At 36.7% G+C, this 16,155-nt stretch overlaps 2 protein-coding genes across 2 annotated transcripts; both read right to left on the bottom strand.

Moving 5' to 3' along the window:
• Nucleotides 1-1,202: 1,202 nt before the first annotated feature.
• Nucleotides 1,203-2,149, bottom strand: LOC101402993 (olfactory receptor 5B12-like). Its single transcript, XM_014793180.2, is given in 2 exon segments — nt 1,203-1,387; nt 1,390-2,149. Coding segments are annotated over 2 exon segments (942 nt in total). The 5' UTR covers nt 2,147-2,149.
• Nucleotides 2,150-14,393: 12,244 nt separating this feature from the next.
• Nucleotides 14,394-15,347, bottom strand: LOC101398887 (olfactory receptor 5B12-like). The gene has a single exon (XM_004437397.2). It carries the CDS (start codon nt 15,345-15,347, stop codon nt 14,394-14,396), a length of 954 nt encoding a protein of 317 aa, XP_004437454.2.
• Nucleotides 15,348-16,155: the final 808 nt, after the last annotated feature.

Raw genomic sequence — 16,155 nt, 5'->3', positions numbered from 1 at the left:
AAACAAAAATTACTGAAATAGGATCAGCAGCAGATTTAAGCCACCAGAAGAAAAACAACAAGGAACTTTAAGATAGATCAGTTGAGAATATCCAGCCTGAAAAACAGAAATTAAAAAAAGAATGAAAAAGTATAAACAGAGTCTCAGAGATAAGTGGGATACTATCAGAGGTACCAACGTACTCATAATGGGAGTCCGAAAAGAAGAGATAGAAAGGGGTAGAAAGAATATTTGAAGATATAATGGCCAAAAACTTCTTAAATCCAAGGAAAGGAATGGAATACAAATAGATTCAAAATTTTTAACATAGTGAGGCTCAAAATATTAGCAGATTTTTACATTAACAAATTCGTACCATTTATATACAAATAAGTTATTAATACTATTGTAATTTTTGGTGCTTTAAATTTAAAAGTTAAATGTTATATTTTTATTTAAGTCAATTAGATTATGCCTTTATCATCCTTTTCTTTTTCCTATATTGTGATATGTTTTCTCTATTAAAATTGTCATATAAACATATTATTTTTAGATATCTTCATTGATATGGAAATTTGGTTAGGAAAATACTCATGTAAAGACATGTATTTTCATTAAAAACAAAAAGAATGAAAAATAAGTCTACATTCAAGAAACTTTAGACGTATTTTTATAAAAGTTAATTAAAAATATATAAAATATTGCTTTTTCATTTGTAAAAAGATAAAGTGAAATATAATTTTTAAAAACCAAATATATGTACGTTATATATATGTATATATATTTACATGAAATCCAATATTTATATTTAGAATGTGTTGTCAGACACCAAAATAATTGTTTTAACTTTTACTGTAACAGTAGACCTATCTCACGTATGTCTTAACTAATTTCTCCTTCTGTAGGCGTGTGGGTTTCATGCATTTCTCATGAATGATGTATATGTGTGCATATGCTTATACGTACATGTGAAAGTACAGGTTCATGTAGGAGTGTAGATGAACATATTTATTAGGAAAAGTTTTTAAAATAAAAATTCCATATTCATGAATTATTCCTCTTAACCTATTATTCCTAGGTGTTATATTTTTTAAGTTTGTAAGCTTAATCAATAACTGAGGAAAATACTATTAGAAATTAGAAATTTATAGGTTAGACAGGTAAATATTTTCCCTAGATACATCTGATGTGGATGAAACTGCCTTATTGTAGATTCTATGTAATTAAAATATAAATCCTATAGAAGTCCTTGCCTTCCCCACAGCCTTTTGAAAGGCATTCTTGACCTCTTTATTCCTCAAGCTGTAGACCAGTGGATTCAGCATGGGTATGACAATAGTATAAAACACAGATGCCATTTTGTCTGTGTCCATGGACTGACTGGAGCTGGGTTGTAAGTACACAAAATGCCTGTCCCATAGAAGATGGAGACGGCAGTGAGGTGGGAAGCACAGGTGGAAAAGGCCTTATGGCGCCCTTCAGATGAGTGCATCCTCAGGATGGTGATAAATATAAACAGGTAAGAGATTGAGATGACCAGGACAGAATAGAGATCATTGAAACCCACCACAAAACAAATAACCATCTCGCTGATATAGTTGTCTGAGCGTGAGAGAGTCAGAAGAGGAGGAGCATCACAGAAAAAGTGATCAACCACATTGGACCTACAGAAGAAGAGCCTGAAAATGTTCCCTGTGTGGATGGAGGCATTCAGGAAACCACAGAAGTAGGAGCCTATGATCAGAGAAGCACACACAATTGTGGTCATAGTGGTGGCGTAATGCAGGGGTTTACACACTGCTGCATAGCGGTCATAGGCCATTGAGGCCAAGAGGAAATTTTCTACAGTGATAAAGGCTACAAAGAAGAAGAACTGGGTGACACAAGCATTGTAGGAAAAGACTTTGTCTCCTGTGAGGAATCCTGCCATCACCTTGGGAGTGACAGCTGAGGAATAACCAAAGTCCACCAGAGACAGGTTACTGAGAAAAAAGTACATGGGAGTGTGGAGACGAGAATCCAACAGGATCAACTTGATCATCCCCAGGTTCCCAATCACAGTGATGAGGTAGATGAGAAAGAAGATTATGAAGAGTGGGATCTGCAGTTCTGGGTCATCGGTTAACCCTGCAAAAATGAACTGAGTTACCTCTGTACTGTTCTCCATGGGGATCAATTGGGAATTATGTGGGTGCCCTGTAGCAATGAGAAAACAGAATCAGAATGATAAATGGAGGGAAGACTGCTAAAATCAATCCGCATGTCCACTCCATGCCTTATTTCAGTATGGCAATAACTTGGTTCCAGGAGTAAGTAAATGCAAATTTAAATTACTGATAGATCACAGAATATCCCAGATAAAAGGAACTGGAGATAATGCACTCCTATGTCCTAACTTCATAGAAGATTAAAGTAAGGTAAAGAGAAGAAAGGAAAGGAAGTATGCAGGATCTTCAGATTAGTTGCTAACTGGAACAGCTCAGACTCCTAACTCAAAGATTAGAAAACAATCACAAATTATTCTTTATATTAAAATGGCTGGGCCAGCCCCATGGCTTAGCGGTTAAGTGAGCGCGCTCTGCTGCTGGCAGCCCGGGTTCGGATCCCGGGCGCGCACCGACGCGTTGCGTCTCCGGCCATGCTGAGGCCGCGTCCCACATACAGCAACTAGAAGGACGTGCAGCTATGACGTACAACTATCTACTGGGGCTTTGGGGGAAAAAATAAATAAATAAATAAATAAAATTTTTTAAAAAATGGCTTAGTAAAATTAACGTGAAATTGAGTACATTTTACTCCAAATGACATTTTTTCTCTTTTCCATTGTGTCAAGAACAGTGTTATGTGATACTAAAACAGAGATCATTTCATTGAGTTTGAGATCACTTTTGGCCACCCAAGTAGAATGGTTTCATAAATAATTGGAAATACAATCTGGAGTTTAGAGGAGAGGACTGACTGTCTCAGATTATATTAATTTGACTCATGTTGGCAATTTCTAATGGCTCAACATGCATATATCATATTAAATCCACAAGACTAAGTAACACCACCTAAGGAAGAGTTTAGACAAAAATCAGAGTACTCTAATGTTACTAGGTCAAAAAATGAAGAGATTCGGTGGTAAGGAGGATGTGGGAGAGAAAATTTCTATCACTTGAGATGGATACAAGGGAAGAACTGTCCCAAGACTCAGACAGATTTCAGTTAGACCAAGTAGGTAAAGGGGACTTTCAGAGGAAAGGTTAAGAGTATATTGAGTTATGTTGATGACTGACTATAAATTCCAGAGTGGAATGATTTCAGGAGTTGGGCAGGGGTAGAAGTCGGGGTCAGTAAAGGTGATATACAGAGATGTATGGACATTATTTTGTAGGAGTTGAAGGCTGATGTGACAATCCTGAGCTTTATGATGAGTGACATAGGGATAAATATAATAATGAGAGTAGTCCTCTGAGTCTCCATGTGAGGGTAGGGGTTGGAAAGGTGATTAGGCAGGTGAGGGTCATGACAGAATAATGGAGATTCTGGGCCGAGGTCACTCCTGCTATTAGTGTAATGAGGGCCACTTATTCAGAGCAGGGTGAATAGGATAACTGCTCACTTGAATCAATAGTACACATACAGATTTCTCAAATTTGGGGGGAAAAATTGTGCTAGGAATCATTTCAAAACTTTTTACCAACTTTCTTCTCCACATGCGAAATCTTAGGTTTTAATTTAAACATCTTTCTGGATGGAAAAGAAAGTTAAAACAAATTAAGAACTGCAGTCCTTCTTTGAGGCATGTATCGATCTCATCATTCTCTGCTGCACAGATGGAAACTTCTTGGACATTTTTTACTGAAACTTCTTATGGAATGGACCACCATATAGCTGGTACTTAGTGCAAAATAAAAAATGCAATCTTCCTGACAAAATGCCCTCTGCACCTAATACAAATCTCATGTATTATTCAAAGAACACAATTTCCAAATCTTCCCTGAAGTCTTACCCAGCTCCTTCCTCTTCCGATACAATTATGCCATTATAATAAGTAGACTTTATCAGTTTGTTACTGTAAAATTTTTTAATTTTATCATAATTTATCATTTTTATAAGTGGAAGACATGATTAAAAATGACTTAAGTTGTAATAGATATGATTTTTTGAGCACTTGTTATATTTCCATCACCAAGCCAGAGACTGTGCTACTTTATCTCAGTTAATTCTCACACTCAAGTGAGATATTATCCCCAATTCATAGGTATGGAAGTTGAAGATTTCTGACATTTAGTAACTTGCTTAGGGCTACAGAAATTAGCAGAGCTGGGATTTGAAGTGAAGTTACTTTGAATCTAAGTCTTAGGTCTTTATCATGAAGATATATTCATTTCAGCTTTTTGCATTTAACCTGAACTGGGCACAACAAAGTAACTCTTTTAATTAACAAGTTGATTAACAGACTGAGTGATTAAATCTATCATTGGAAGTCAATGTGGATAATTAAAAAGCACAAACTTGGGAATCAAATATACTTACCAGTTTGTGTCACTTTGTGCAAATAACCTACTTTTTTGGATCTTTGTTGAATAACAAGAACTGGATCCGCAAATATTGACAACCAACTTCAACCCCACAAAAAATCCTCAACTAGTTCTTTATTTATTTTGGAGATTAAGCCCTTATCAGATGTATGGTTTGCAAATATCTTCTCCCAATTGTTAGGTTGTCTTTTCGTTTTGTTGATAGTTTCCTTTGCTGTGCAGAAGCTTTTTAGTTTGATGTAGTCCCATTTGTTTATTTTTTCTATTGTTTCTCTTGCCCGGTCAGATGTGGTGTTTGAAAAGATGTTGCTAAGACTGATGTCGAAGAGCGTACTGCCTATGTTTTCTTCTAGAACTTTCACAGTTTCAGGTCTTACATTCAAGTCTTTAATCCATTTGGAGTTAATTTTTGTGTATGGTGTAAGGTAAGAGTCTACTTTCATTTTTTTGCATATGGCTATCCAGTTTTCCCAACACCATTTGTTGAAGAGACTTTCTTTTCCCCATTGTATGTTCTTGGCTCCTTTGTCAAAGATTAGCTGTCCATAGATGTGTGGGTTTATTTCTGGGCTTTCGATTCTATTCCATTGATCTGTGTGTCTGTTTTTGTGCCAGTACCATGCTGCTTTGGTTACTATAGCTTTGTAGTATATTTTGAAATCAGGGAGTGTGATACCTCCAGCTTTGTTCTTTTTTCTCAGGATTCCTTTGGCTATTCGGGGCCTTTTGTTGTATCATATAAATTTTAGGATTCTTTGTTTTATGTCTCTGAAAATTGTTGTTGGAACTTTGATAGGGATTGCATTGAATCTGTAGATTGCTTTAGGAAGTATGGACATCTTAACTCTGTTAATTCTTCCAATCCAAGAGCACAGACTGTCTTTCCATTTCTTTGTGTCTGCTTCAATATCCTTCAACAATGTATTATAGTTTTCAGTGTACAGATCTTTCACCTCTTTGGTTAAGTTTATTCCTAGGTATTTTATTCTTTTTGTTGCAATTGTAAATGGGATTGTATTCTTAATTTCTCTTTCTGCTACTTTGTTGTTAGTGTACAGAAACACAACTGATTTTTCTATGTTGATTTTGTATCCTGCAACTTTACCATATTCACTTATTATTTCTAAAAGATTTTTGGTGGATTCTTTGGGGTTTTCTACATATAAAATCATGTCATCTGAAAATCATGACTGTTTCACTTCTTCCTTTCCAATTTGGATCCCTTTTATTTCTTTTTCTTGCCTTATTGGTCTGGTTAGGACTTCCAATATTAAGTTATAATAAGAGGGGTGAAAGTGGGCAACCTTGTCTGGTTTCTGTTCTTACAGAGATAGCTTTCAGATTTTCACTGTTGAGAATGATATTAGCTGTGGGTTTGTCATATATGGCCATTAATGGGTATAGAAGGAAAGTTGAGGTGCTTTCCTTCTATACCCATGGTATTCAGAGTTTTTATCATAAGTGGATGCTGTATCTTGTCAAATGCTTTCTCTGTATCTATTGAGATGACCAAGTGATTTTTATTCTTCATTTTTTTAATGTGGTATATCATGTTAATTGATTTACAGATGTTGAACCATCCCTGTATCCTTGGAAAAAAATCCCACTTGATCATGGTGTATGATCTTTTAATGTATTGTTGTATTCAATTTGCTAGTAATTGCTGGGGATTTAGGATCGATGTTCATCAGTGATATTGGTCTGTTATTTTCTTCTTTTGTGTGTTGTCCTTGCCTGGTTTTGGTGTCATGGTAAGGTTGGCCTCATAAGAACGAGTTAGGAAGCTTCACCTCCTCTTCAATTTTTGGAAGAATTAGAGAAGGATAGGTATTAAGTCTTCTTTGAATGTTTTGTTGAATTCACCAGGGAAGCCATCTGGTCCTAGACCTCAATTTTTTGGGAGATTTTTGATTACTGTTTCAATCTCCTTACTGGTGATTGGTCTATTCAAATTCTCTGTTTCTTCTTGATTCAGTTTTGGAAGGTTGTATGATTCTAAGAATTTGTTCATTTCTTCTAGATAATCCAATTTGTTGGCATATAGCTTTTCATAGTATTATCTTATAATCTTTTGTATTTCTGAGGTGTCCATTGTAATTTCTCCTCTTTCATTTCTGATTTTATTTATTTGAGCCTTCTCTCTTTTTTCCTTGGTGAGTCTAGTTAAAGGTTTGTCAATTTTCTTTATCTTTCCAAAGAACCAGCTCTTAGTTTCATTGATTCTTTTCTATTTTTCTAGTTTGTATTTCACTTATTTCTGGTCTGATCATTATTATCTCCTTCCTTCTACTGATTTGGGGCTTTCTTCTTCTGTTTCCAATTCCTTTAGGTGCACTGTTAGATTGTTTATTTGAGATTTTTCTTGTTTGTTGAGGTAGACCTGTATTGCTATAAAGTTCCCTCTTAGAACCACTTATGCTGTATCCCATAAATTTTGGCATGTCACATTTTCATTTTCACTTGTATCCAGGTATTTTTTTATTTCTCCTTTGATTTCTTTATTGATACAATCATTGTTCAGTAGGATTTTGTTTAATCTCCACATACTTGTGGCTTTTCTGATTTTCTTCCTGTAGTTGATTTCTAGTTTCATGTCATGGTGGTCTGAAATTGTGCTTGGTATTATTTCAATCTTCTTAAATTTACTGAGACTTGTTTTGTGGCCTAATATGTTATTAATCCTAGAGAATGTTCCACGTGCATTTGAAAAGAATGTGTATGTTGCGGTTTTCGTATCTGGTCTAATGTGTCATTTAAGGCCAATATTTCCTTATTGATCTTCTGTTTGGATGATCTATCCATTGGTGTAAGTAGAGTGATGAAGTCTCCTACTATTATTGTGCTACTGTCTATTTCTCCTCTTATGTCTGTTAATAATTGCTATGTCTGTTAATAATATATTTAGGTGCTCCTATGTTGAGTGAATAGATATTTATAAGTGTTATCTCCTCTTGTTGGATTATTCCCTTTATCATTATGAGTGCCCTTCTTTGTCACTTGTTACAGTTTTTGTTTTAAAGTCTATTTTGTCTGATATAAGTATTACCAGCCCAGCTAATTTTATTGCCATTTGCATGAAATATCTTTTTCCATACCTCTACTTTCAGTTTGTGAGTGTCTTTAGTTCTAAGTGTGTCTCTCGTATGCAATATATATATATGCATCTTGTTTTTGTATCCAATCAGCTACCTTATGCCTTTTGTTGTTGGAGCATTTAGTCCATTGACATGTAAAGTATTTATTGATAAGTGTGTACTTATTGCCATTTTTTTGAGTGTTTTTTTCCGAGTATTTTAGTAGTTCTTCTCTGTTCCTTTCTTCTCTTGCTCTCTTCCTTTGTTGTTTGATGGCTTTCTTTAGTATTATCTTTGGGCTCCTTTCTCTTAGTTTTTAGTGTATTTATCATAGGTTTCAGGTTTGTGATTATCATGAGGTACATATATAATAACGTACTTATGTAACAATCTATCTGGGAAACTCTTTATCTATCCTTCCATTCTAAATGATAACCTTGCCAGGTAGAGTATTCTTGACTGTAAGTTTTTTCCTTTCAGCATTTTAAATATATCATGCCACTCTCTTCTAGCCTATGAGGTTTCTGCTGAGAAGTCAGTTGATAGCTTTATGGGATTCCCTTTGCATATAATCTGTTGCCTTTCTCTTGTGGCATTTAGGATTTTCTCTTTATCTTTAAATATTGACATTTTAATTATAACGTGTCTTGGTGTGGGCCTCATTGGGTTTATCTTGTTTCGTGCTCTCTGTGCTTCCTGTACCTGGATGTCTGTTTCCTTCCTTAGAGTAGGAAAGTATTATTTCTTAAAATAGAATCTCTGCCCCTTTGTCTCTCTTTTTTCCTTCTGGGACACCTATAACAGGGATGTTAATGCACTTGATGTTGTCCAAGAGATCCCTTAGACTGTTCTTGTTCTTTTTATTTTTTTTCTTTTATCTGTTCAACTTGGTTGATTGCCTCTAGTCTTTTGTCCAGTTTCTTGATCCTTTCCTCTGTATCATCGACTCTACTATTGAGTCCCTCTACTGAATTTTTCATTTCCAGTATTGCATTCTTCATTTCTGATTGGTTCTTTTCTATATTTTCTAATTCTTTGTTGTTCTCATGGGTTCATGCATTCTTCTCCCCAGATCAGTGAGCATCCTTATGACTTTTTGTTTGAACTCTTTGTCAGGTAGATTATTTCTGCTTCATTTTGTTCTTTTTCTGGGGTTTTCTCCTGTTCCCTTACTTGGAATGTATCCCTTTGCCTGTTCATTTTGCCTCTTTCTCTGTGCTTATATCTATGTATTAGGTAGGTCAGCTATGTCCCCTGAACCTGGAGATGTGGCCTCATGTAGAGATGCGTTATGAGGCCCAGCAGTGTGCTTCCCTCTCATCACCAGTTCCAAATGTTCCAGGAGTGACCCTGCATGGGTTACAGGTGTCCTTCTGTTGTGGCAGGGTTGCTCTTGCTGCAGGTGCCCAGGCAGGTTAGGCTGCCCCCCAGACAGCTGGTTGTAATGCTCAGCAGTGTGTGGCTGCTATAGACCCTTCACCAACTTTATTGGGCGTGGGGAGCCCCAGCATTGTTGGCTGTAAGGCATAATAGCACATTGCTGTTGCAGTTTTCATGTTAAGTGAGTAGGCCTCAGCATAGCTGGTTGCTAGGCTCAAGTGCTTGCTATTGCTGTAGGCCTCTGGCCTACAATGCTGTTGTCAGCTCTTTCAGGATTGCAGCTGAGTGGGGCCGGCCCCAGGCAGGGGAACACCCAGTTGTTTCATGCTTTGGAAGGTGGGGCTGATCCCCTATGTGGCTGTTTGAGAAGCACAAGTCTTCTGCAGCTGACAATCCCCACCACCCACAGGGCCACACACACACCATCAACAGAGTCCTGCCTTGTGTGTGTGCCCCAACTCCCTGAAGCAGATCCAGTCACCCCACTGCAGAGGCCCCACATTCTCCACAAATGCCCCACCACTCCACCTAGTCCTTGTGTATGCCCTGCTCTGCAAAGGCAGACCCGCTCACCTGGCTGCAGAGGATCATGCATGCAGCCTATGCAGGCCCACTAGTTTCCTGAAGGCTTGCTGTTAGGTGGGTTCAGGCCCTAGTGTGGGCTGCTTGCCCTGGCTTAGCTGAATTAAATTGGTGTTCTAGTGGGTGGGGCAGACCCTGGGCTAACAGGCCAGGGGAAGAACTTCAATGGCATCTGCCAGCATCTGTGTCAGTATGCTTGTACTAGGTCATAATAATTGCTGCCACCAACATCTCAGTCCCTGGAGAGGTCTCGCCTTTCACCAAGATGCACCCAGAGCCTATCAGGTGAGTCTCTTTACCAAAGGACTGTGCACCTTTCTTTCCAGTGATTTTAGGTTGCTTTCTGAAATGAATGGATTTGTGCATGGGCCCTTTAAGAGCAGGCTTTTTTTGTTTTCTTATGTCCAATAGCTTTTCTGGGGGTATTTTCCATTGTTGCAAGTAGCTAGCAAAGCCAGATATTATGACACTTATCTTGGTTATGCTGAGTCCAAAAACTGCTTATAGCACTACTGCTCCCCAGCTCAGATCCCCCACTCCTCCAGGGAAGGCTGCATACCTTACGATTGCTCCCAAGAGTTGCAACTTGTGAACGTGGCTTTTTTTCTCTCTAGAAAGAATTTCCGCCTCTTCCACCTCAGTCAGCACTGTCCCTTATCATGGGGGTACTTTTTATCCAGTTTTCAGTTCTCTCTCAGGGGTACTTGTTCCAAGAGTAGTTGTAAATTTGTTGTGTCCATGGAATGAGGTGAGTTCAGAGTCCACCTACAATACCAACTTTACCCCAATCCTAGGGAATAGTTTTTAAAATTAAGAATAGACAGTGGTTACCAGAGGGGAAGCAGGGAGGGAAGAGGGTGAAAGGGATGATTAGGCACATGTGTGTGGTGATGGATTGTAATTAGTATTTGAGTGGTGAACATGATGCAATCTACACAGAAATTGAAATATAATGATGTACTCCTGAAATTTATACAATATTGTAAACCAATGTTACCATAATAAAAAATTAAATTAAATTAAGAATATTAGTTACTTCATGGGAAGAAACATGACAGTATCAGGGACAGTTTTGGCATTAATGTACTATTTTGGTTCTATTTCTGGAAGTTCATCATATATATGTATATACATGTATTTTTACATATATACAGACATATGCATCTACTTATAAGTTTATATATAGAAAGCTTTTTTGTATATATACAAATATATACATATATAAACATTAGCGAGATAACATACGTATACTTACAAGTCAATATACATTTTTATACAAAACCTTATGTGCAAATATATAAAGTTCATGGAACATATATGTTGTGTGAATATTTTATGTATCTATAATGTAACTTTTTAATAGACTTTATTGTTTAGAGAAATTTTAAGTTCATAGCAATATTGAGAAGAAGGTACAGAGATTTCCCATATACCTCCTTCCTCTGCAAATGCATAGCCTCCCCCAATAACAACGTCACTCACCAGAATGGTATATATATATATATTTACAAAGGATGAACCTACATTGCCATATCATAATCACTCGGAGTCCATAGTTTACATTAGGTTTCACTCTCGGTGTTGCACATTCTATGGGTTTGGACAAATGTATAATGATTTGTAGTATCACTATTATAGTATCGTACAGAGTATTTTCACCGCCCTAAAAATCCTCTACCTCCATCTACTCATCTTTCCCTTCCCCCTAACTCCTGGCAAACACTGATCTTTTTTACTGTCTCCATAGTTTTGCCTTTTCCAGAATGTCATATTGCACAATCATACCATATGCAGCCTTTTCAGATTGGCTTCTTTCACTTAATATGCACTTAAATTTCCTTTATGTCTTTTCATGTCTTGATAGCTCATTTCTTTTTAATGCTAAATAATATTCTGTTGTTTGGAGTACACAGTTTATTAATCCATTCACCTACTGAAGGAGATATTGATTGCTTCCAAGTTTTGGCAACAAAGAATAAAGCTGCTATAAAAATCCTTGTGCTGATTTTGTGTGGACACAAGTTTTTATTCCCATAACTAAACACCAAGTAGGGCAATTACTGGATTGTATGAGAAGAGTATGTTTAGTTTTGTAAGAAACTGCCAAACTGCCTTACAAAAAGGCTGTACTATTTTGCATTCCCATTAGCAATGAATGAGAGTTCCTTTTGCTCTAGATCCTTAACAGCACTTGGTGTTTTCAGTATTCTGGATTTTGACCATTCTACTAGGTATGTAGTGGTATTTCATTGTTGTTTTAATTTGTATTTCCCTGATGACATAGAATGTGGAGAATAACTTAATTTTAAATATCAACTTTTCTGTAATTTTTAAAGGACTATATCTAAGAAGAAGAGGGCTCTTCAGACCTGGTTTCATGGGCATACAGATTGTGCAGTCACACAGGAGCTGTGCTGAGAAGGTCCTGCACTAGGTTTAATACTCTGCTCTTGCCAATTTGAAATTATTATAAATTTTTAACAAGGGGATCCACATTTTTATTTTTACCCTAGGCTCTGCAAATTATGTAGCCAGCCCTGATTCTTTACATTTAAGTCACTCTGGGTAGGTTTTAGCATTTTACAAGGATAACTTGGAGAAAGTGGAGATCCAATTTCCTTCTCCACAAAAGGAAAAACCTTTTCTATCAAGAGAGACAATTTGTTGTTTTATCTTTCACTTAGTTCTGAAGGATATGTCCCATACATTTAAATAACCCTACCATGCCATAACAAGACGTGATGGCACTTCATATCAAACCACAGGAGTCCTAAATGCTAGATTCCAGACACCCCATGGAAAAAAGTATACTTCACTCTTGCCACATGGGTCCAAGATCTAGAAATATATATATTTTTATGTGTGCTCTAAATTTGTTCCAACTTGTTTAGCTGGGAAGGAAATATAAAAAGAAAGACCAATATGCAGAGTATTGATAATTCAAAGAAATCCTTTTTAGACTCCATAAAATACTGTTTTCCTGTTTTAAAGACTTCTTCACAATTGTTATCATACTTCTGAATGATTCTTAGTGTTCTAACATACCAAAATTAAAAAGCTAGGCTGAGCAGACACATGAAAAGATGTTCAAAATCATTAACTATCAGGGAAATGCAAATCAAAACTACAATAAGATATCACCTCATCCCCATAAGAATGGCTATAATTAACAAGACAGGAAACAACATGTGTTGGAGAGGATGTGGAGAGAAGGGAACTCTCATACACTGCCAGTGGGAGTGCAAACTGGTGCAGCCACTATGGAAAACAGTATGGAAATTCCTCAAAAAATCAAGGATAGAACTACCATATGATCCAGCTATTCCACTGCTGGGTATTTATCCAAAGAACTTGAAAACACCAATGTGTAAAGATACATGCACCTCTGTGTTCATTGCAACGTTATTCACAATAGCCAAGACTTGGAAGCAACCTAAGTGCCCATCAAGGGATGAATGGATAAAGAAGATGTGGTATAGATACACAATGGAATACTACTCAGCCATAAGAAACGATGAAATCCAGCCATTTGTGACAACACGGATGGACATTGAGGGTATCATGCAAAGTGAAATAAGTCAGAGGGAGAAGGTCAAATACCGTATGATTTCCTTCATTAAGTAGTAGATACTAACAACAATACACAAACACATAGAGGCAGAGATTGAATTGGTGGTTACCAGAGGGGAAGGGGGATGGGAGGAGGGCGAAAGGGATAATTCGGCACATGTGTGTGGTGATGGGTTGTAATTACTATTTCGGTGGTGAACATGATGTAATCTATGCAGAAATAGAAGTATAATGATGTACACCTGAAATTTATTCAATGTTATAAACCAATGTTACTGCAATAAACAAAAAATTAAAAAAAAAAAAAAAAAAAGCTAGGCTGGATTCTTCTTAGAGACCAGCAAGGACAATCAGGTAACATTTAATTTGAGCCTGAATGGTGACGTGTAAGTTGGCGGTCTGACTGTATACATGAAGGAAGGAGCACAAAATGTGTCCTGGTCTGAGTATCTGAAGACAGAGCCAAGCCTTACTTTAAAATTAAATGTTGTTATTTTTATTTCAGTGAATTAAAATATGCTTTTTTATTGTTTCCCTTTTCTTATTCTCTGGTCTACTTCCTTTATTAAAATTGACACACGAAGATGTTACTTCTGGGTAATGAGTCAATAAAGACAGAAACTGAGCTAAATACAGATGCCTATATAATGACATTTATTATCATTGAAAAAAGAACAAAATACCCAAAAACTTTCAGTAAAAAACCTATACTCAGTATGTTTGGCACCAATTTTGTATTAAAATAAAATATTTTCATACAGTTTTTAAAAATAAAATGAAAAATAACATAAATAAGAACTATTGCTATTTAAAAAAAAAGTGTAGGTTCCTATTTAAGAATGTATTATCATAGACCAAAATCATTTTTTTTATTATCATATAAAAATAAACTAATCACATTTATCTGTTGAACTCATTTTTCTGTCCATTCATAAGTGTGTGAGTTACATGGGCTTTGCATGAATGAGGTTTGCGTGGCCGGGTACTTAGTATACATGTGACTATAAGTCTGCATATGGGAGTGTGGATGATTATGTAAACAAATGAAATAATGAAATGTAATTAAGAAGAAATTTTAAAATAAGAATTCTAGGTTCATGGTGTATTCTTCCTAAGCTATTATTCCTGAGATCTCATATTTATCAAGATATTTGCTTTGTAGACTTAATAAAGAACTGGGGTAAAGCACTTCAGGAATTTACAAAATTGTTGGTCTAGCAAGTTAATATTTTCCCTATATAGATCTAAGATGTATGAATGTCTTATTGTTGATTCTATATAATTAAAATATGAATCCTATAGAAGACTTTGCCTTCCCCACAGTCTTTTGAAAAGGAGTCTTGACCTCTTTGTTCCTCAGGCTGTAGACCAGTGGATTCAGCAGGGGAATGACTATGGCATAGAACACAGATGCGATTTTGTCTGTGTCCATGGAATGGCTGGAGCTGGGCTGTAAGTATATGAAGATGACTGTCCCATAAAAGATGGAGATTGCAGTGAGGTGGGAAGCACAGGTGGAAAAGGCCTTATGGCACCCTTCAGATGAGCGCATCCTCAGGATGGTGATAAACATAAACAGGTAGGAGATCAAGACGACCAAGTTAGAAAAGAGGACATTGATGCCCACCAAAACAAATAAAACCATCTCATTGATGTAGTTATCTGAGCATGAGAGAGTCAGGAGAGGAGGAGTGTCACAGAAAAAGTGATCAACCACTTTGGACTTACAGAAAGAGAGACTGAATATGTCCCCAGTGTGGATGGAGGCCTCTCGGAAACCAAGGACATAGGGACCTATGACCAGATATGCACACCCCTTAGTTGTCATGTTAGTGGTGTAATGTAGTGCTTTACACACTGCTGCATGGCGATCACAGGCCAGTGATGCCAAGGGAAAAGTTTCTACGATGAGAAAGACCGCAAAAAAGAACATCTGAGAAGCACATGTATTGTAGGAAATGACCTTGTTTCCTGTAAGAAATCCAGCTATCACTGTGGGAGGGATAGCTGTGGAGTAATCAAAGTCTGTCAGAGAGAGATTACTGAGGAAGAGGTACATGGGAGTGTGGAGACGAGAGTCCAATAGGATCAACACGATCATCCACAAGTTTCCAACCAGAGTGATGAGGTAGATGAGATTGAACATTATAAAGAGTGGCATCTGCAGTTCTGGGTCATCAGTTATCCCCATAAGAATGAATTCAGTCCCCTCTGTACTGTTCTCCATCAGGGTCATTTGAGGATTATGTGAATTCCCTATAGCAATGAGAAAAGAGAATCTGGATAGTAACTGTGCTTAGAGCCATCATTATGTCCAATGTATAACTTATGTCAGTTTTCTCTGAATTTAACATGGGCATAACAACAAAATATAATTTTTAAATATTAGTAGAAACTTAAAGTGTTCTAGCTAAAAGGATTTTGGAGATAATATAACCCAAACTTCTATCTTCATAAATGATTGAACTAAAGTGGAGGGGAGGAAAGTGACATGCAAAATCACAGGGTTAGTAATGACTGGGATATGTTGGCCTCCCAATTCAGATTTTCAAAAACTGACACAGAATAGTCATGCCATAAAATATATTAGCGTAAATTAATTCATATCATTTCAATTACCACTGTGCCATCATCTCCACTGCATCAAGCTCAGTATTAAATGCTAGCAAAAGATAGTTCAACATGTTATGTTCTAGCCTTTAATAATCTCACAAGAGAATAGAATACATGGAATGTTAATTACCACACAGTGAGATACTATAGAAATTCATGTACACGGAATAAAGATATCTAGAGAATAAATGTTAAAAGGGTGAGTCCAGACTAGGTACAGCTAGATGAAAATTCTAGCCCCACCATAAACTGGATGGCTGACTTTGGGTATTGCTCAATATCACTCAACCATCAGGTTTCGTTTGAACTCATTATCAAAATGGATTGATAATGCAAACTGGAATTGTAAGTTTTTACAAATTATGACTAGGACAGAGTTATTGGTCTAGGATGCATGGATTAGAGGGGTGGATGTTGTAACAGTGAGACTC

Source organism: Ceratotherium simum, chromosome 34, assembly GCF_057802395.1.
Source record: "Ceratotherium simum simum isolate JZ-2026a chromosome 34, ASM5780239v1, whole genome shotgun sequence".
In the NCBI taxonomy this organism is placed as follows: domain Eukaryota; kingdom Metazoa; phylum Chordata; class Mammalia; order Perissodactyla; family Rhinocerotidae; genus Ceratotherium; species Ceratotherium simum.
Note: the sequence above shows the minus strand (reverse complement) of the source record. Positions and strands in the feature narration are given on the sequence as shown.

Bases quoted from the DNA above. Each gene is read 5' to 3' on its own strand.
- LOC101398887 (XM_004437397.2), bottom strand. From the start codon at position 15,347: ATGACCCTGATGGAGAACAGTACAGAGGGGACTGAATTCATTCTTATG.